Genomic DNA, 22,577 nt, shown 5'->3' on the forward strand with positions numbered 1-22,577 from the left:
TCTATGTTGACAGGTCGCAAAAAAATTAGTACTTATTAATGTAATTAAAGTTTTAGTATCTAAAAACTTTATCAAAAATATCTGATAACTTGATGCGCATACGACTAATGTTCATTTTTGACCACCAAATATCGTTTTTTTTTACCTTTCCTCTGTTTCTCCGAAACCGCTAGACATGCCTTACCAAAAAATTTATTAATTATTCATTTCGTCATTACAAGTAAAATGTTTTTGATCATTCAAATCAAGTACTTCGTTCTCTCAAAAACTGAATTACCGGTTTCGGGACTTTTTGACCCATATCTCAGAAACGGCTAAACCTGTCTTCACCAAAAATTTATCAGCACGTCTTCATATAATAGGAATCGAATGTTTTTTGGATCATTCAAATCGGGATTAGTGCGCCCGAAATCGTCGACGAAAAATTGTATCCAAAAAACATAATCAAATTTTTCTGATGTATGCCAAAATGTCAGAACCTTTGAAATGTAAAGATATGCAAAAATTTTCATTTTCGATTTTTTTGCGATACTATAACTTACCTTACGCGAAATTAATAATCATTACGTTCTTGCCAAGTTTTTATCGAGTAATTCTAATCATTCTGAATCGAATCGTAAAATGAGTGGCTCACTCTCACACATTTTTTTTTTCAAGTTCAGTTTCAAACGTTTCAAATTCCTTGAAACGCAGAAAAAGCCAATTGAAAATCAGATTTTTTTCGGAAAACAATGTTCTCCTTCAAAGTAGTATTAAACTATAGTTCTTTAGTACACACTATTAAACTTCAAATTGATAGTTCAATATATTATATGTTTACAGTCTATCAATAATATTTATTATCATTGCTTTCTTCTAACTTATAGGTTTCTTCCTGGGGGAGGTACGTGTTCCTAATCAACTTGATACCCTTACACGTTTTGTGTTTAATGCTAACTGGCAGATTTGGCCATCGTGTATACGTTGCTTACAGTACTGTATATTGTGTAGGAACAATATTGTCGATGCAGATATCTTTTGTTGGATTCCAACCAGTGCAGAGCTCTGAACATATGCTGGTAAGTATACAAAATATATAAATAAAATATATTGAAATTAGAAACAGTTATTTTATAAATTATACGATTTAATCTCATAACTGGTAAACTGCGTAAAATCCTAATATAGTTCGAACAAGTGGTAATCGTTAGCTTAGTTACAAATAGTTTACTTTTCGTACGTTTGAATACTGCATTATACGCATCAATATGCGACTTGCGAGATTCGCTAAAATTTGGTAATGATTAAATTCATATACAGTAGAACCTCGATTATCCGGACTAATTGTTGTCGATAGACATCCGGTTAATCGAAAATCCGGATAATCCAAATTATGAATAATAATGTTTTGTTTATCAAAAATAACAAATACATACATAGATATCAACAAAAATCAATCCACTACTTGCCACAAACGATTCATCGTCGCCTAATTTTTCATTTAACTGTAATGCCTTTTCACAGATATCGGCTGTCCTGTTGATCGTTTTTGTAAGAACCAACAATATAAAGCTTCTTCCAAGAGTTAATTTTTCGGTCTCTTCATCATTTTTCGATTTTCACTCCCCTCTTCACTATCTAACTTGCAAATGTACGACAAAATTGAATCGGCATTTTTTTTAATATGGCTTTTTTAATATATAGTAGATGTACCTACACCATACCTATCAGCTAACTTACGGCCGGTTTCGCCTTTTTTTAATGATTCTATAATATTTATTTCATCTTTAAGGGATAACACCACTATTTAAAAATGTATATATGCACGTCAGAAGCCACTAGTAAAATTGCAAACGAACTACATAAAGCGATAATGCCGCGCGGGGCAGCAAAACAGCGGCGCGGGCGGAATATGCAAGTTCCGACGCGATTATGTCCGGATAATCGCGAATCCGTATAACCGAGGTCCGGATAATCGAGGTTCTACTGTATTTGCTTTTTTTTGGTAAACAAACATCAACAAACAACTATCGAGATATGTCATGAAAATTTCCCACTTATTGCCTAAATATAGAAATTTCAAATATATTTGTTTGCCATTTTTTTTCCATCTGTCCCCGTTTATCTCTGGGGCAAACACTTCAAATGTCTCATTTTTAATTGAGAGGGGTTTTTCCATACAAATTTCATGAGCATCAACAGAGTTGGAATAACTATTAATTTAATTTATCTCCTGGATAAGGTTTATATAAAAAATCTGTTAATTTTAAGATAAAACTAACAATGCATATCATAAAACAATTGAATAACGTAAATAAAGCGGACATCTTACCCGCATTCAATTTTCATATTTATATTTACTTTTTAATTCCCAGCATCTATATATAATATAGTTAAATTTCTGTATAAAAAATAAGAAATTTAAGATCTATGGTTTATAGAAAATAATATAAGGTTTTGGGATTGAAAATTTATTACGGCGATCGAACACATGATTTATGAATTTTACCATATGAAGGAACTTACCGTACCGATTTTTTGTTTTAAACTTTGAAAAAAATTGATTTGAGTTTTGAAATTTTTGTAAAAAACGGAATCTTTTGAAAAATTTGAATTGTTTTATATTTTGGAACTTTTTGAAATTCTAAGCTTTTTTCAAAGCATTCATCCTGTTGTCTGTTTTAGAGAAGAAAGCGCGTAAGCGCCTCGTCGCAGTCTAATGGATAATCATTGGTGCGAAATGTTAATGAAATTTGTGCTCATTATTAAAATCTGTATAAAATATTTGATAATTTGAAGTACATATGTCTAGTGATCATTTTTGACTGCCAAATGGCATGTTTTCTTACTTTTTCCTTTTATCGACGATAATTTGTATCCGAACTCACACACACATCAATTTTTTCAAAGTTTCTAATGCTCAGAAGTCTTTGAAACGTAAAGATATATAAAAAATCATTTTCGATTTTTTTGCGATTTCTATAACATTTACCCTACTTTTTGTATAGCGAAGGAAATGCCTTTATGCAATAAAGTAATATGGATGTATGTGTGTGTATATGCGGATTCAATTCTTCGTCGACGATTTCGAGAAAACGGATCAACTGATTTGAATGATTCAAAATCTGGTTTAGTTTTTACCAGGGGCAGCTCTAGCCGTTTCAAACATATGGCACTAAAAGTGCCAAAAATGGTATTTCAGTTTTTAAGATAATAAAGGGTCCGATTTGAATTATTCAAAAACATTTTACTTGTATTGACGAAATGAACAACTGGGATGGATGAAAAATGATTTTTGGGAAGGCAGATACAGCATTTCCAGAGATAAAAAAGAAAGTAAAAAACGATGCCATTTGGCGGTGAAAAATGGTCATTAGACGTATGCACATCGTATTATCAGATATTTTATAGAGATTATAGTAATAAGTACAAATTTATATGGGTTCCGTACCAATGTTTACACGTTACACTACGACTCGGCACTTACGCGCTACGATATTTCGACTCTAAATCTAATGTCTACTCTAACTTCGACTAAGCTATGCAGCGCGATTATTCAAAAAAAAGTTCAAAATTCTCAAAAATCACGATGTCATGCACCACTAGAAACTTTTCGAAGGAGAGAGTTTGTGGATAGCAGAAAATTGAAAAATTTTTCTTTCACGTTTTAGCTCACAATCCTGAATCGATTTTGAAAATTTAAAAACCGGGCGAAAGAAATTGGTTGGGAATCGACCTGATTAGTTTTTGCTGAAGATTTGCTGGAACAATTTCTTGTAATTAGCTGATGAAATTTTTTATACGACGGTTTTTATCATTTTTTTTTTTTGCGATATATCGAATAGATATCTTGGTCTTATAGATAGTACTAAAATATAACTTTTCTACGACAAGTCGTTTAATTTTAAAAATTTGTCAAAGCTTGAAAAAATTAATGAAAACCGTCGTATAAAAATTTTCACCAGTTAATTCAAAATCGGACCTTCTATCGACGTTTGTTCAAAAACGCCTAAGCCGATTTCAAAAATTTGAAAGCCATTCGATGCATCGTTTCTCAGTTTTGTGCGACTATCGGCCGACCCGTTTCTTTGTAATAAGCGAAAAAATGCAAAACTTTTTGTCCACCTTTTAGCACGCAAACCCGAATCGTGATTAACAATTGAGAAAAAAATTGTTGGAGATTTTTATGAAACTTTTTTTGACGATAGTATCGTGGTTTTAAAATATATTGAAATATTACGGCTCTACGACAAGTAGTGTAATTTTAAAAAATCATCAATCAAATCAAAGTTGATCGAATTTGTGTCAAAAGTCGCTTTTGTGATGTGACAAGTCAATCAAATCAGTTAGAAATGCCTTTGGTAATAGCAAAAAAAAAATGAAATCTACAAAACTTACCTAGTTTTATAAAAAATGTTAGCATTTGTTTAAAATTTAAATTATTAAATATTATTTAGAACTACGTGCATGATATATCGTATCAGTATTCTTTTATAGCAGGCGCTAATATTTCACACAAATGATTTAAGTTTTTTAAAAGAAATGTTTCGACGTTTCAATGTTATTGCGATAAAGTTCATGCACTAAACAGTCTTACGTAAATTGGTTCAATTATAAAAATTAATTAAAATTTAAATTAATAGGTTACAATTTTAGAACACACAAGCACTTTAATTAATATAATTACAGATTTTATAAATATGAGTAATATCAATTGGAAATCGCAATATTTTCACTTAATTGAAAGCGAAAACTTGATTTTCGAAATAAACATTTGATAATTTTATCTAAATACAATTTAAATCTGATTGATTAGGTCAATTATTACATCTATCGGGAAGTTTCTGCAACTTGCCTTAAGGCAAAATGCCACTTTCAACTAGTTGATTTTTATTTCAGGCGTTAGGAGTGTTTGGTCTGTGCCAAATCCATGCATTCGTAGATTATTTAAAGAGCAAATTATCGGCCACGGAGTTTGAGGTAAGTTTATTAATTGATTTACTGTCTAGTAATTATATCCTAGATTGGTTTTAAGAATTATATACTTTCAGATATTATTTAAAGCATTGGTGTACGTAGTCGCAACTATTACAGTTGTTGCCGGATCTTTACTGGCAGTCTCTGGAAAAATTGCGCCTTGGACAGGAAGATTTTATTCGTTATTAGATCCGTCGTATGCTAAAAACCATATTCCTATAATAGGTATGTTGAGAATAGAAATTTATCGTATTGAAGTTGATTTTAAATCAGAAAATTCTGAATTTGAACCTGAATAAATACAATTTTTTTTGCGATATAGAATGTCGAATAGAATTTAGAAAGTTGTTAATGACAATTTTTATTGTAAATCATTATTTATTATAAACATACAATAATGGGATGTTCAGCACATAATGGTGTTGGACTCTAGTTCAATTCAGGAAAACTTAGTGAGATGAGATTTACCAATGTTGTTTTAGATCGTATGCTTTATGAAGGCTATTTAAAAATGACACTTATTTCTAAATTTCATTTTTGAATTAAAACTTATGGATCAATTATGGTACCTACTACTGTTCATAAAAAATTATTAAAATTTGATTCTAATAATTCTAATTCATATAAAGTAGGTAAAATTTAAATAATAATTTTGAATGTAATAAATACATTTTATATTATTAATGAGTTATACAGACTTATTTTGTTTCATTAATTTTCATTTTTGAATGAATATATATGCATGAAACCTGGGATCTACCGATTATAAATAACTATTAAAATTTGATACTAATAACTTTTTTTATATTAATATAAAATAGTTAAAAATTATATAGTTTTTGATTTTTGAATATAATAAATATATTTTCTATTATTAAGTTTGAACTTATTTGGTTCTTTCAGCTTCTGTTTCTGAACATCAGCCAACATCATGGTCATCATTTTATTTTGATCTACAACTTTTGGTCTTTCTATTTCCTGCAGGATTATACTTCTGTTTTTCAAAATTATCGGATGCCAACATATTTTTAATATTGTACGGAGTTACGAGCATTTACTTTGCAGTAAGTAATACTATGGTATTATTAAATTATATATATATATATATATATATATATATATATATATATTGATGAGTTATTTAGAATCGGGCAGTAACACCAAGTAAAGAAAAAAAACTAAAGTAGTTTTTAAATACTTTATTTATCCATACGTTTCGGTCTTCATCGAGACCGTCATTCAGTGGAAAAAGAATTAATTATACAAAAATACACTACACTATTACACTGTGATAACCAGGCTATTAATAATTGGAACATTTAAACTAATTAATTTTTTAGACAATTTTTGCTTACATTCTAGTGTGTACAAATTGACTAACGTCTAAAAACAGTTTGCTTTCAAGTTACTGGCCACTAAAGATTCATATATTTTTGGCATTTTTCTTCGTTTTTTTGCAAATATCTCCTAAAATATACATTTTAACGAAAATCATGTAATGAACAAAATAATGTCAATAAAAATCTTAATAAATCGGTATTACATATAGTGTTCTAGGAAAAATATTAAGCAAGATTTGAAAGAGCAAAGTCGTTTTTTATTTTGTTCAAGATTTAATTGTTGTATTTAAAGCCATCTAGTGTCGAGGTTTTACATTTTTAAATCATATGGTTTAATAAGCGCCATTTCCACCAGAATTAAAGTAATTCACATTCCATTAAAAAAATTATTAAATGCGTTGGCAATTGATAGCTGATCATAAATTTTTATATTATTAAGATTAAGGCATTCAATATTGGTAGAATTTGCTTTAAAGTTAACTTCCGATTATATGAGTGACCACATCGATTTTTGTTTATTATGAGAGGTGAAAATAATATTATCATTGTACTTAATTTTTGCTAGTTCACATAAATCGTTGAAAATTTCTCTATATTTCAAAAAATAAATCATAAAACTAAAATTACTATTATGTTTGGATTCTCTTTCTAAACGCAATAATTTATTATATGAAATACATAGGCCTTGAGAGTACCACGTTTGAGTTTTATTAATGTTCAATTTATGTTTTGATATAGGGAAAGCAGTGTTGAAATTATGTAAAAAGGAATTTATAAATGTATCAAATGTAAGATAATTGGATTGATCCAACATATTCCAAGTCTCTTTTTCTAGTAGTTTCTTGAAAAGTAATTTATTTTTTATATTAAATTTTCTTTTATACCGATACACATGGGAAGTAGAATTAGTAGTATTAGGCAAAGAGAGCGAAATTCCATAATGGTCAGAAAGACCGGTATTAATTACACAGGAATTTACCGTAGATATATTTGTGAAAAAATTATCAATACAATATGAGGAGGAGATAGTTATTCTCGTAGGGTCTTTAATAGTAGGAAATAATCCGAATGATTCCATGGTAAAATTTGAAACTATCACTATTCCGGTCTCTTTTGTTTAAATGGATATTGAAGTCACCGCACACAATTATTGAATCATATTTAATAAAAAGTTCATCTAGCAGATTATATACTAAACTTATAAACTTCTTGACGTCTTGGTCAGGAGATCTGTAAACACAAACAACACAAAACGTGCTGTGAGAAAAATGGGTTTCGTATATATATATATATATATATATATATATATATATATTAGGGTGGCCCTTAAAATGGTCATTTTCGATTTTCCTTGCTCCCAGGGGCTCAAATGGTTCCAAATAGATAAAAAACAATTATCTGAAAGTTTTAGCTTTTAATATTAACGTTTAGATAGAGCGCAATTCAATCAAAGTTTGTATGGGAAGAGCATGGAAAAAATTTTGAAAATTTAAAAAAAAATGTTTTAGGTATAACTTAGCGACAAATGAATGAGTTTTATTCATTCATTTGTTCGCTAAATTACATCTAACAAACATTTTTTAAATTTTTGAAAATTTTTCCATGCTATTTCCATACAAAACTTTGATTGAATTGCGCTCTATCTAAACTATAATATTAAGAGCTAAAACTTTCAGAGAATTGTTTTTTATCTATTTGGAACCATTTGAGCCCCTGGGAGCAAGGAAATTCGAAAATGACTATTTTAAGGACCAACCTATATATATATATATATATATATATATATATATATATATATATTAATTTGGAAATGTGAACAAACAACACCTTTTTTTGCACTAATTTATTAAATAATAATGTTCACAAGTGTTTCGAGACTAGGTTTGTCTCATCATCAGTGTGTTATAATTTAAAATTTAAAATATGGAAACCTAAATTAGCATTATGTATATATATATATATATATATATATATATATATATATATATATATATATATAGTTAGTTTTTGGCAAAGGCGAGTCCAGCCATAAAATGGTAATTCAATTTTTGAGAGAACGAAGCGTCCGATTTGAATGATTCAAAAAACATTTTATTTGTATTAACGAAATGAAGAACATATGAAATTCTTCTGAAGGTAGGTCTAGCGGTTTCAGGGATCCAATAAAAAAAGTTAGAAGATGCCATTCGGCGGACAAAAATGATCATTAGAATTATGCACATTAATTTACCGGACATTTTATAATAATAAGAACAAACTTTGTTTACATTTCCATAGGTTCCGTATTAATATTTATCCGCTAGACGCGGCGCTTACGCGCTTCCACATTTTGTTTCTACGCAGTTAACGTATCGCGATTGCTTCAAAAAAGAGTTCAAAATTTCCAAAATATCAGAGTATAAAAAAATCAAATTTTGCAAAAAGGTAAATTTTTCGCAAAAAATTTTTTTTCAAAGTTCTAAAGAAAATTTGAATTTTTTTTTAAGTTTTAATTTTTGGTGCAGTTCCCTAAGGCACGATACCATGCACCACTAGTTTATGTATTTAAATAGCATTGATTAGATTAATCGTATTATAAAGCAAAAACTTTATTGTCGAAATAAACAGTTTGTCAGGTCACAATTGCTTATTTTTATTATTTCAACATAAATCTAAGTTTTTGCAACTTGCGTCCACTCGTACATAAAGGCGAATGCTTTTAATCGTAAAAGCGATTGCTCTACTAGAAAACTATACCGTTATATCCTACTTTTATCTATGATACCGTTATTTGATTAGCTTCCCGTAGTAAAAGTTATAGTAATCACAAGAAATCAAAAATTAAATGTTTTGCATATCTCTACGTTTCAAAGTTTTCCGAATATTTTGGCATACTTTAGAAAAAATGGATGTATGTGTGGGGCGCGCGCAAGCTTGTGTGTGTATGTATGTTTTGTTATACAATTTTTCGTCCATGTTTTCGGGAGGACGTCTGATCAACCGATTTGTAATATTCAAAACGCATTCGGTTTGTATTGATGAGGAAACGTGCTGATTAATTTGCTGATGTATAATAGTACGGAGCTATTATACATCAGATTTGAATGATTCAAAACATTTTACTTGTATTGATGGAATGTAAAATTGATTACAATTTTGGTAAGGCAGATCGGAGAAACTTCTCTAAGCAATTTTAATACTTATATTTTGTTCAGGAAATGGAGATTGTACGTACCTAATGCACAAAATGAAAGGCTTATAAAATTTTCGAAAAAATCTTTTATTTTAAAATTTCACCTACTTCAAAATGTAAAACTTTACATTCCTAGTAATAGTCCAGTCATTTGGTCGTTTTGCCGGTACAGTACTCCGGGAATTCTGAAAATTTGTTATCTTATAGATTTTGAGGTGCTCTTTACGAAAATCAACTTTGCCACCTCAAATTTGAATGGCAAGTTGCCGCCATATAGGAAAAATGGCGTCAAAAAACAGCTTTTTTAAAATATCTCCTTTCTGGCTGATTCTACGATAAAAGTATCTATGTACGAATTAAACTAGATAAAATTTCCTACAATTCCTTAAAAACCGTTTTTGTGTAACATTGATAGTTTGTGAGTACGGCCACCTCAAATTCTTTGCTGCTCTCGCCGTAGTATCAAATCTGTCCATATATGACCGCACTTTGAACTTGATCACATTCTTTCTAATAAATAAATATTTTCAATGTTAAATTAAGCGAATAAGATCTAGAAATAAAATAATTCAAATGGTTTTCTGTTTTTTTGCTAATTTTTTAGGCAATGGCAATGGAAAAGTAGCTATAAGTAAGTAGCATGAAGTGTTAAAAAATCAGCAAAAAACAGAAAAATATTTGAATTATTTTATTTCTAGATCTTATTCGCTTAATTTAACATTGAAAATATTTATTTATTAGAAAGAATGTGGTCAAATTCAAAGTGCTGTCATATATGAACAGATTTGATACTACGGCAAAGCAGCAAAGACTTTGAAGCGGCCGTACTCTCAAATTATCAATTTTACAGAAAACGGTTTTCCAAAGAATTGTAGGAAATTTTATCTAGTTTAATTCGTACATAGATACTTTTATCGTACGATCAGCCAGAAAGGAGATATTTTTAAAAAGCTGTTTTTTGACGCCATTTTTCCAATATGGCGGCAACTTGCCGTTCAAATTAGAAGTGGCAAAGTTGATTTTCGTAAAGAGCACCTCGAAATCTATATGATTACCAATTTTCAGAATTCCCGGAGTACTGTACCGGCAACAGCCTTTTTTTGCACCAAATGACTGGACTATAAATATTGATTATTCATTTTGCGAAGAAGTTACCTTGGAGTATATATTTATTTATTATTTTGTTATCAGGGTGTAATGGTCCGATTGATGCTTGTCCTAGCCCCAGTCATGTGTATCTTATCAGGAATTGCTGTATCATCGCTCCTCCTCACATACATGAAGCAACTCGATGACAACACTGGACACACAACAAATGTAGGCGGAGGAGGTGGATTCAAAAGGAAAGATGTCAGCGATAGAAAAGCTAAGAAATTGGAAAGTCGATCACCACTGAGAAAGCAGGCAAGTAGAAAAAAAGAATAGACCGGATATTTAAAATGCAGCTTATGAGCTTAATTAATTAATTAGTTTTATTTTGCCAAATAAAAAATTGTCTCTGAGTACAGAAACTAAATTTGCCTACGTTCGTCGGCATTTCTCTACAATTTATTTTAAAGCAATATTTTATAAAAAAAGCGAGTCTTACACTTAGTGCTTTATTACCATTAATAATTTCCAATTGTCATTATTATATGTTGTGTGTGGATACAAATTTTCGTCGCAGTCAAAAATTATCATTAGACATGTACATCAAATTATCAGATAGTTCTTAGAGATTTTAATAATAAGTTCAAATATTGTTTACCTTTCTGGGTTTCATACCAATGTTTATCCGTTAAACTGCAACGTTGCGCTTGCGCGCTTCGGTATTTCATCTCTAAAATAACTACGCTGCGCAATTTCTTTGAAAATAAAAAGTTCTAAATTTTCAAATTTCAACATCTAAAAAAATCAAATTTTTCAAAAACTTAAATTTTTATATTTTCAAAATATTTTACAGTTTTTCAAAAATTTTAATTGATGATATGCACTTCTGGTTGGCTTGTGACTGTACCACTGTATTTCTTGAAAACAAAATTCATATATTCAAAAATGTCATAAAAGATGTTGACTTTAAGTAACCTAACCAAAACATTGTGAAATTTATGATTGATTACTTGGCATATTTGCAAGGGTAATAAATTAAAAGATTGAATACTTAATTCATCAATCGATTTAAAGGAAGTTTGATACTTGATACTCATATTCCTTATAACGTAGTGGGAATTAGACATGGAAGATAAATTAAAGATTGCTGTGGATTATTTTACACCTCTTCGGTACGTCGCCTATTGAACGCTGAGCGTTCATATTAAAGCCGTCGACGAAACGTGACGTGGGGCATTCTGCGGCCGTCAAGTAGACTTGTCGCTCGTACCGAAGTGGTTAACAAAGAGAAGTGTAAAATTATTTGTACAACTTGTCATCGCGTTAAGAGAGAACATGATTTTTAGTGCTCTTTTTTGAAGTTTTAATACATCTTTTAGAGATGCTGAAAACCCCCAAAATGAATGACGTAAGCTAAACGCGAGATGTTGGAGTAATAGATAGGAAGATGGTCAATTTAAACTAACTTTAGATTTGAGTACTATTAACATAAATCGAGTTCTAGAAAGTTAAGGTATTAATGATGAATAAATATGATTATCCCAATTTAATTTCTGATTTATGAAATTGAGTTTCTAGGAACTTGGAGACGGCAGAAAATTGGAAGAGGACATAATTAATAGTTAGGGAATTAGTATCGCTATTAATTCTATTGACATTAAGTAATCGTCTTGTATTGTATCGTCGGGAAAAAGAATAAAATTGCAAAGATTGGTACAATTAGGCAAATCATTAATATAAATTATAAGTGGTGAAATATTTAACTTATTTGATACTATTGTGGAGTCTTGATCATCAAGATAAATTGATTGTGTTCTATTTGATAGATATGATGTGAATAGTTGAAGTGCTAAGCTATATACACCATATTATTCCAATTCTAATTTATCAATAAGAATTTCATTGGAAATGTTATAAAGCTTCAAGAAGGTCCCAAAACACTGTCGTGCAAAAAGAACCTTCTATAAAAGAATAAATAATATATTTGACCATTGTAAAGATTGAATGGAAATTGGGGCGGTATTAACGAAAACCGTGCTAAATATGTTATTTGTTGTATGTACAAATGTATGTACAAATGCTATTTGTATACAGAAAGTTATTAAGACTATTATACAATATTTTTTCAAAAACTGTATTAAAAGTGTTTAACAAAGATATGGGCTTTTGAATTATTATCATAGTCTAATTTTCTAATGTTTGTGAAATGATGGGGATATGAAAACATATTGAAAGTGTGTCTTTCTTCTCTGTCAATGAAGAATGGAAAAAAATTATTTAAGGATATCTGACGGTATTCCATCAGTACCAGAAGAGTAGGTGTTTTTGAGAGATAATAAGAGAGGACTGTGTTAGAAATAGTGTGGATATAATGGTTTTGAAATTACGGAGGTTTTTGAGAAAAAAGAGTTGGAAATAACTGAGTCGACCTCAATTTTTGATGTCATATCGAATATTTCATTCACAAAAAAATATTCAAAGAATTTGCAAGTGATTGTTTATTGATAATTTTGACGTTATTTATAGTTAGAAAATCTAGTTCAGAGGAATACGCTTTTTGTTAGTTGTTAGAATTCATAATAATATTATCATCATATATAATTAACTTACCTTAGGGTAAGGTATTGTAATCGTCTTAAAAACAAAATTGAAAATTTTTGCATATCTGTACGTTTCAGAAGTTTCTGAACATTTGGCAATATCTCAGAAAAATGGACGTGTGTGGTCGCGTGCGGTGTGTGTATGTATGCACTATGTTTATTATTTATAAAAAGTACATAATATTTGAGTATTAAAAATTAAAAGGAAAAGTATTGTAATTTATGATGTTGGCTGTTTGGTAGCAGACAGTAGAGAGTGATTCGAATCAGTGAATCCCCGCGCAGTGCTGCCAACATGAGGAGCCAAAGATAATGTATAACTATTAAGTTGAGATGCGATGTGGGTTTCTTGATTGTTTTTTTTTTTTAATTTTTCTTGCTTGTGGCCATGTTTGTTTAGTGCATTGTCTGCGGCCGGGGGCTAGTGTGTATGGCGGTTGCCATATTGTTTGCTGGTGCTACCTGTTCTCTGCCGTGGTGCTTATAATCGACTCACTTTTCAGGATAATGAGTGATTCATTGAACACGTGTTGTTGTTAATCTTGATGTGCGTAGTCGGAGTCGCCATTGTATGTACTAGAATGTGCTGTATTTCTTGCTCACTTGTATCTTAATGCCAATGGGTTTCACTTCCTTATTACTTTCGGTGTGTTTATTCACTGTCGCAACGTCGGAATCATAGATGAATAAGCATAAATAGATCGCTATGTCCTGTGATTTGACGTTACCTTGATTGAAAATTGAATTTAGGAAAATAGATGGCAGAACATGTACAACATGTAAATTAACCCCAAGTACTACTTCTAGATTTGTACGTATATATAGTAAGAAAATCTGGATAATTTTTAATATTGGAAATAAGAACAAAACATGCGAAGAACAAGATATATTTTCAAATATATTACAGATACATTTTTATAGAATAATTCAAATTAGTTATGGAATGTTTAAATACATGATGAATATTACATGTTATAATTCCACAATTATGCATAAATAATATCTCAAAAACTAATTGCAGAATTATTTAAAAACTAAGCAGAAATGACCAACTACTGTTAATTACTTAATGAGTATACTGGAAAACGGGAAAACTGGTGGATTAGATGTAACAAATATGCATTTTTGTTTAAATTTTTAATTGAAAACTAGCTGTATCCATTCACGCTTTGCCGTGATTTAGTTTAAATTAAAGAGTTAAACAAAGATATGTATTTATTACATTTAGTTTAAGTTTACTGCTATCTGTTCAACAATTTACCTATTCAACCTGCTTTCCAATTTACCTGTCATCCCGTTCTACATGTCTACCAATTAACCTGTCGACGTGTTCATTTATCTACATGTTCGTCATTACTTCGTCGAAAGTAATAAGGAAGTGCCAGTTGTCCACTCTACCATTTTACATATCCTTCAATTTACCTGTCCAACAGTTTACCTTTATAAATTCTCTAATACACCTTATTTATTTACGCATTATAAAAAAATTAAAGCTCAAATTTATTCTACGTTTTAGTTAGAAAACGTTTGTATGTGAAAAAGAAAAGGGCTGTTTTTAGGGTTTTCCCGGCAATTATTCGATTTTTGCTCACCGTAAGAACCATCTTTCGACTTCAACGAACATTTTAAAAAAAGAATTGGCCAAATTGGTCCAGGCGTTGTTGAGTTACGCGCTTACCAACACATTTTGCGGTTCATTTTTATATTGTAGAAGATAAAACACGGCGAAGCGTGAATGGGTACAGCAGGTAAATCGTAAAATTTAAGACTTTCTTGCTTCTTTCAGCCTTTAATTCTTTTCAATTGAACTTATGATAAGAAATATTTAAACTTTTTGTGGGCCAAGTGCACAGATATTTGTTCAAATGACTATTAAACTTTAATAGTGGTAATGCGAGATTAAATTTATGCAAAAAAGAAGTAATAAATACATCAAACTAATAATTATTACGTCACTCAATAAGTCCGTGTGATAACACATAGACGATGTAGCTATGTAATATGAAAGTTATGGCGTCAGTTTTTGGGATTTCCTGGGAATGATCTTTATCCACTATCTTGAAAAAGGCTAGAGGCTAGACCATCAACAGTGACTATTAAATAACGTTATTGTAGCATTGGAAGATCGTAATCGAAAAAATGTCACGAAGTCACAAATCCGTGAAAACATTGGCAAAAAAACATGAATTGGGCTCTGAATTGGTTCCCCATATTTTCTAGATCTGTTCCCCAGCGATCTCAGAAGGATGCTCGTTACCAAATTATGAATTTTATGGCAAAGTACAAATCGTACTCCAAAAATGGTTTCGAAAAGTTCGAAGTTCGCTATAATCATTATATCGTCTTCGAAGAAAGCTATATTGAATAATTTAAAACCTAACTAGTGAGGTGTATGGCATCGTGCCTTAAGGCAAATTGCTGGAACTTCCCATACCGTACCGAAATGTTCGAGAAATACCGAATGTTTTCAAATAGATTATTATTAATATTGTAACATTGTCTAATATTTATAAGAATTATATAAACTGAATTGCAAAGTTGAAATTATTTATTTAAAGTATATTAGAACAATAGTTAGAATTAAAAAATAAAATCTGAATTATTTTCGATATACATTTTTTTTTTTTTTTAAAAAAGTTGAAACAATTTTTTTTTTCCAAAATCAATTATTTTGTTAAGACAAGCAGAAAGTTCTTTGAATCATTCAAATCGGATGCTTAGTTCTCTCAAAAACTGCTATTATTTACACATTTAGCTCCGTATCTTCGAAATAGCTGGGCCTGCCTTTGCCAAAAACTAATAAACACTTCTCCCAATCATTACTAATTGAATGTTTTTAGATCATTCAAACCGGATGCTCCGTTCTCTCAATAATTCGATTTCTATTTTCTGCACTCTTTGCTCTTTATCTCCGTAACTGCTGGAACTGCATTTGCCAAAAACTAATCAGCTCATCTCCCTATCAATAGGAATCGGATGTTTTTTTGAACCATTCAAATCGGTTGATCCGTGCGGCCGAAAACGTGACTGGAAATTTGTATCCATACATACATACACACACACATCCATTTTTCACCTTCAAACGTCAAGAAATGTAAAAAATTTCAATTTCGATTTTCGGCCCATTACAATAACTTACCCTACGGGAAGTTAACAATCATACGTTAAATGTGATGTTTATGCAAAGGTTCTTTATCACGAGTCGAAAGTCTCACAAAGACGCTATGCGGAATTGGCTTTTATTTTTTTAGACAAATTTAGTATTAATAAGCGAACTGATACTAGCTTCCTCCGCAAAAATTACCAATATGTTTTAAATAATATTTCCCAATTTTTATCGAATACCGCGCTATGTTCAACACTATCACGAAAAATTGGGAAATATTATTTAAAACATATTGGTAATTTTTGCAGAGGAAGCTAGTATCAGTTCGCTTATTAATACTAAGTTTGTCTAAAAAAATAAAAGCCAATTCCGCATAGCGTCTTTGTGAGACTTTCGACTCGTGATAAAGAACCTTTATTTAAGAGCAAAATTTTTTGAAAAAACTCCATACGTGTTAGCAATAAAGAGTACAGCAATATATTATATTGCTGTACTCTTTATTGCTAACACGTGTGGAGTTTTTTCAAAAATTTTTGCGCCGCACGCTTACAATTTTTACAGAAATTAAACTTGCCTCGGATGAGCTACATCTCGTTTAATTCCTAAAAATATTTTATTTAAAAAAAAGGAATCATTGACATTTAGTGCTTGTTCCCAATGACTAATTGAACAATAAATTCAATAAATAAAAAACAATTTGTTTTTTGTAAATGTCTAATTACGACGTTTTGGAACTAGATACGTTCCATCATCAGGTTTTTTCAATAATTTTATTTTACAATATTTTCTGTTTTCCAGATAGCAACAGCCTTCGTCTGCATAATGACATTATTGTTGATATCGTATACCTATCATTGCACTTGGGTGACCGCTGAAGCTTACAGTTCTCCAAGCATAGTTCTATCAGCTAAATCACATGATGGTGGAAAAATTATATTTGATGACTTCCGAGAAGCTTATTATTGGCTGCAGATGAATACACCTCAGGTATGCGAATTATAAATAAATCAAACCGAGCTTTTTTGTGGTAACTCTCTTTAGAGTAATTAACCACTGCATACTTTTATTTATCATAGTCTATTTTTGATGTATTTTAGGATGCTCGTGTGATGTCATGGTGGGATTATGGATACCAGATAACGGCAATGGCCAATCGTACAATTCTGGTTGACAATAATACTTGGAACAACACACACATTTCTCGGGTCGGTCAAGCCATGGCAAGCACTGAAGACAAAGCCTACGAAATAATGAGAGAACTAGATGTTGATTATGTACTAGTGATATTTGGAGGACTAACTGGTTATTCTTCTGATGGTAGGTGGACGTTTGATTTATATTACATGTGTAAAATAATGAATGAATTAATTTAAACTTTTTTTTAGATATCAATAAATTTTTATGGATGGTGCGCATTGGAGGTAGTACTGACAGAGGTGCCCATATCAAAGAGTGGGATTATTATTCACCAAGCGGAGAGTTTAGAGTAGATAGGGAAGGTTCACAAACTCTACTTAATTCTTTAATGTACAAAATGTGCTACTATAGATTTGGAGAGGTTTACACCGAAGGAGGTAAGCCACCTTGCATATTATTAAAAAACATTTAATTTTATGTGTGGCTGAGAACTTCTCACTAGTACAGTCAACAATCCGTTAACGCGGCAAGTGCGTATCGTGTAGTATGAGAAACGTGCTTAAAAAACTCGTATTTAACATACAATTTAGGCTCATTTGTAATGCCTACAATCGAAACTTGGTATTACGTTTTATGGGGCCGCGCTAAGAGAAACTCGGAATTAGTACAAATGGTACAATTTTTATCGCGTTTTACAGAGACCTAGGAATACAACCAGAAAAAGGGGATATCCAGAGGAAATGATATGTATGTACAATGTGACAAAGACATCTTATTTAAAAATTGGCGCGACGCAGTATTCAGTTCAAACATGTTCGCGCTTTCAAATGTTTATTTTATAGATGGTTTTCTGGGGACATATTTATTGTTATTTGTAACTAGCTGACCCGACAGACGTTGCTCTGTAATCATGTCTATACAATTCAAAAGTTAGATTTTTTTATATTGTTGGATATTTTTCAAAAAGTGGATGGAATCTGTTTCTATTCCAGAAACCAATGAGTACAATGGCTATGCTGGTGGATCCAATGGTATTCATTTCACTTTACATTGTATTAGGGGGACTGGAAAGTAATGTCGTTTTCTTACGCTAAACTACAAACACATACATTTTTAACGAGTCTTTATTTTTAATCAATGATGTATTCCCCATCATTGTCAATAACCTTTTGCCATCCAGTGAGTAAATTTTCAATCTCTGATCGATAAAAATTAATTGGTTTTTCGGCAAAATATCTAGAGATGGCATTTTGGATATCATCCAAATTTGCAAATGTTTTGCCACTTAAAAAGTGTTGCAGCCCTCGGAATAAGTGGAAATCCGATGGTGCAACATCGGGCGAATATGGTGGATGAGGCAAAACGCTTCTGTGTTGTGTCGTTGAAGCAATAAGTTGCATGTGATTGATCGGTTAGCCTTATTCTGTTCGGACAGATTATGCGGGACCCAAACACCTGCTCTGCTTACTTTCCCAATCTGCTTCAAATGTTCTTGGATGGTCGACCAAGGTTGGTTGAGACTGTTTGACAATTCCTCGATCGTCTGACACGGATTTGCTTCCACTTCCGCCCTTAACACGTCGTTGTCTAACTCTGATGGTCTTCCTGATCGATACGAGTCGGAAAGATCAAAATTACCCGATTTGGACTGGGAAAACCACCTTTGGCATTTATGAATGTCCAGTGCATTTGGATAAACATCGCAAATGTTTTTGGTAGCAACTGTTGCGTTATTTCCCTTGCGAAACTCAAAGAGCATGCAATGCCGGATGTGTACCTCTTCTGGTATTTGGCCGCCATTTTACCCAAAATTACAAAAAAAAATTGTAATTCAAATGTCTATAAGTAAAGAAATCACTATGTCTCACAATGTCTTTGGTACGCCTCTGAACCAAACAATGAGCTGACAAATGACAATCAAGTATTGGCATGCGCAGAAACGACATTACTTTCCGGTCCCCCTAATACATTGTACATTGATTTTGTATTTTAATGCTTTACATTGTGAGCAAACCGAGTTCATAGAACCAATAACAACACATTGGTAGTTACAATAGTCAATTAACACATCGTAACTGAAAGCTGCTCGATTCAAACTTGCGCGACTATTAGTTGAAAGTCGTGCTCGTGCTTCACGTGTTTGTGATATCCTAATTCTTTCCTGTTTATTTCGGTCGTCACGTTCTTGTACAGTACGATTAGATCGGTAATTAGCTTGGTTTGTAGCATTTCGTATTCTTCTATTTAAATTGCATCGTCTTATAGGAGGCATTATTAAGGGTGCATTCGCGTTGGACGCTTACGCGTTGTGAGTGTGCTTACATATGTCATTTTCATCGTTCGACATCGTGCTCTGAGTGTCACATAAGTACGCTCATGGCTGAGTCGTAGCATGTTCGTAGCACATACTTTGCGCTCATATATGCTCACGCCACAGAGGTAGGGCAGCGAAAGCGTGAGCGTCAGTTTTTACTATCTGTCAAAACGAATGCAACTTAAGCATAAGCTAACCAAATTTCATTTATTTAATAATTGTTAAATTCTTTATAATCCCGCAAAAATGGCAAGTTGTAGATCCAGAAAATAATAAAGTTTACACAATTACTGTTACCGCCAGTTGCCGCCATGTTGATGATTATTGACGCTCCAAAACGAAACGAAATTTAAAAAAAAAGAATTGGCCAAATTGGTCCAGGCGTTTTTGCGCACTTACCAACACATTTTACGATTCATTTTTATGTTATAGATTATTTTATTTAAGGTTCGAATTGTAAAATCATTCAAATTTGTTGAAGAGATTATCGCCTGTTTCTTCAGCAGACGTGAATTTTGTCCTCGCCATTTTATAATATGATTTTTTAACTCCACTTGACTGTTCTCGATTCATTGCATTAATACCCTTTTAATGTCTAGTTAATACCAGAGTTATTCATTGATTGCGCAAAGAACTTATGGGCTGTATGAACGAAAATCGTGTAATAAGAATAGGAAGTTCGTAATATCGGAGGGATATCACATTTTATATCCACGTAATATGGGAACCGCGTTTCCCGAGGATCGTGTTAAGGGACTGTTGACTGTATTTGATTTTTGTAAATATATGTTCTACATGATATAGCAGAAAATCTGTCAATTTAGGTCATATAGTTTAATTTAATATGTTTTCTAACCACGCACATTCCAAAAAGTTTTGAAAGTGTGATGTGTGTGATGATGATGATAATTCATGAGCTAAATATAGACTTAAATTCATCTGATGATTTTATATCATATATTGTGTCGTGCTGTTTATCTAATGAATTTGTGTCATATATAGGAAAGCCTCCAGGTTACGACCGTGTACGTTCGGCAGAAATTGGCAATAAAGATTTTGAACTCGATGTACTAGAAGAAGCCTACACAACCGAGCATTGGTTAGTAAGAATCTATAAAGTAAAAGATCTGAGAAATCGTGGTGTATAAAAATAGGAAATACAAATTAATCGTACTAGTTTTAAAATATAGTTTTTCAGGTAACGACTCTAGTTTAAAACATAGTGAATATAATAATATAAAATCACGATTTTTAATAAAATTATCAAAAGACATCACAATATGTTAGTTATTTTGTACTATTTTTATTATTATTTGATTAATAAATCTTTATATCACTAAAGTGGTCTCATAATTATTACTCTAGTTTTCTTCTTGATAGAATACAATTTTTAATATAAGTAGTGATGTATGACATCATGCCTTAAAGCAAACTGGTGGAGCTTGCCGTACCGTAATTAAATATTGGAATGATTTTAATTGATTTCAAATAGATTATTATGAATATTGTAACTTTCATTATTCATATTTAGTAGATGAAATGTAAGTAGCTTATAAATTGAACGACGGTCTTTATACATGTTTATATGAAAAGTAAATAAACAAACCTCATAGAAATTTGATAAACTGAATTGCAAAGCTCAAATTATTTATTTCAAGTATATAAGCGAGCTTTAGAATTTTCGATAGAATTAAAATTAAAAAATCTGATGATTTTCAATATTAAAAAAAAAGAAAATTAAAAAGAAAGTGGAATTTTGAGATGAAAAAAACAATTTATTTCTCAAAAAACTAATCGATTCTAAGCATTGTCAATGCAAGCAATATGTTTTTTTAAATCATTGGAATTTAGATGCTGCGTTTTCACAAAAACTAGATTTTAGCACTTTTTGCTCTTCATCTACCAAACGGGTGGACCTGCCTATGCAAAAATCTAACAAAAACGTCTCGCTGTCAATATGAATCAATTGTATTTTGAATCAATTTCAAATAAGAAATCAAACACTAATAACAAGCACATCAGATATGCAAAAAGTAAATGTTGAGAATTAACTAATCATTTGCCAGAACAAATTGCAGCATTAAATTGCTGCAATATTGCCAGAACAATGCAGCTCATAATAGCAATTCTCTGTAACATCTTGAGATTCATTAGCACGAAACTCCGCTGTCTTGACAACCATGGTATTGAAAATAGCAAAATACCACCGCAATCAAATATCGGATGTATAAAACTGACAAAAAAAATCCTACATTGTTTTTCAAATTTAAATTTAAATTTAAATTTAAATTTAAAGAAGTGGTTCTTCTACCACGAATTACAATGGCACTATCAGAATATACCATACTATTTAAATGATTGAAATTTTTGGTACGCTTAAGATTTACCATGAAATAAATAAAATAGTGGATAGTACAGACCTAGGGCACTTCCTTGAGCTGAATTAAATTCCACTCGACCGTTCTCGAATCATGGCATTTTTTTATAGTCATAAATAAATCTTAGGGTCAAACGATGTTTATTTTAGACGTGATTTAGAAAATCAATGTTTTTCGCAATTGTATGTGGCATGTTCAGATGTGAGAACACCTAAGAATTTATTGGGGAAATTATTCCATGGGGAAGGGCTTATATGATCGTAATGCCTCGCCTCAAAAGTCAGTCATTGCCTTCACCAACTTTACCACTGCTATTGAATAGAATAGTAACTACATTGTTCCCACGGCAACCCGATCTAAACTATCAGATAACACATGTTGACCTAAATGATATTTAACACAGCAAGAACGGATAGAAGCTTGTCATTGAGTTGGAAATAGTAAGGCACAGGGATTATATTAATTCCTAATATCGCTTTAAAAGC

The 22,577-nt window shown here is 31.3% G+C and overlaps 1 protein-coding gene across 1 annotated transcript; it reads left to right on the forward strand.

The window, feature by feature from the left end:
• The first annotated feature begins 731 nt into the window (after positions 1–731).
• LOC113388269 (dolichyl-diphosphooligosaccharide--protein glycosyltransferase subunit STT3A-like) lies at positions 732–20,866 on the forward strand. Its single transcript, XM_026625669.1, has 10 exons — positions 732–746; positions 867–1,058; positions 4,879–4,959; positions 5,031–5,181; positions 5,860–6,020; positions 10,660–10,872; positions 17,062–17,250; positions 17,361–17,580; positions 17,649–17,837; positions 20,717–20,866. The coding sequence occupies exons 1-10, from the start codon at positions 732–734 to the stop codon at positions 20,860–20,862; spliced, it is 1,557 nt and encodes a 518-aa protein (XP_026481454.1). The 3' UTR covers positions 20,863–20,866.
• Positions 20,867–22,577: the final 1,711 nt, after the last annotated feature.

The sequence above is a fragment of the Ctenocephalides felis genome, unplaced genomic scaffold (genome assembly GCF_003426905.1).
Source record: "Ctenocephalides felis isolate EL2017-DRISC unplaced genomic scaffold, ASM342690v1 CF-g0.4_SCAFFOLD_00845, whole genome shotgun sequence".
Taxonomy (NCBI): domain Eukaryota; kingdom Metazoa; phylum Arthropoda; class Insecta; order Siphonaptera; family Pulicidae; genus Ctenocephalides; species Ctenocephalides felis.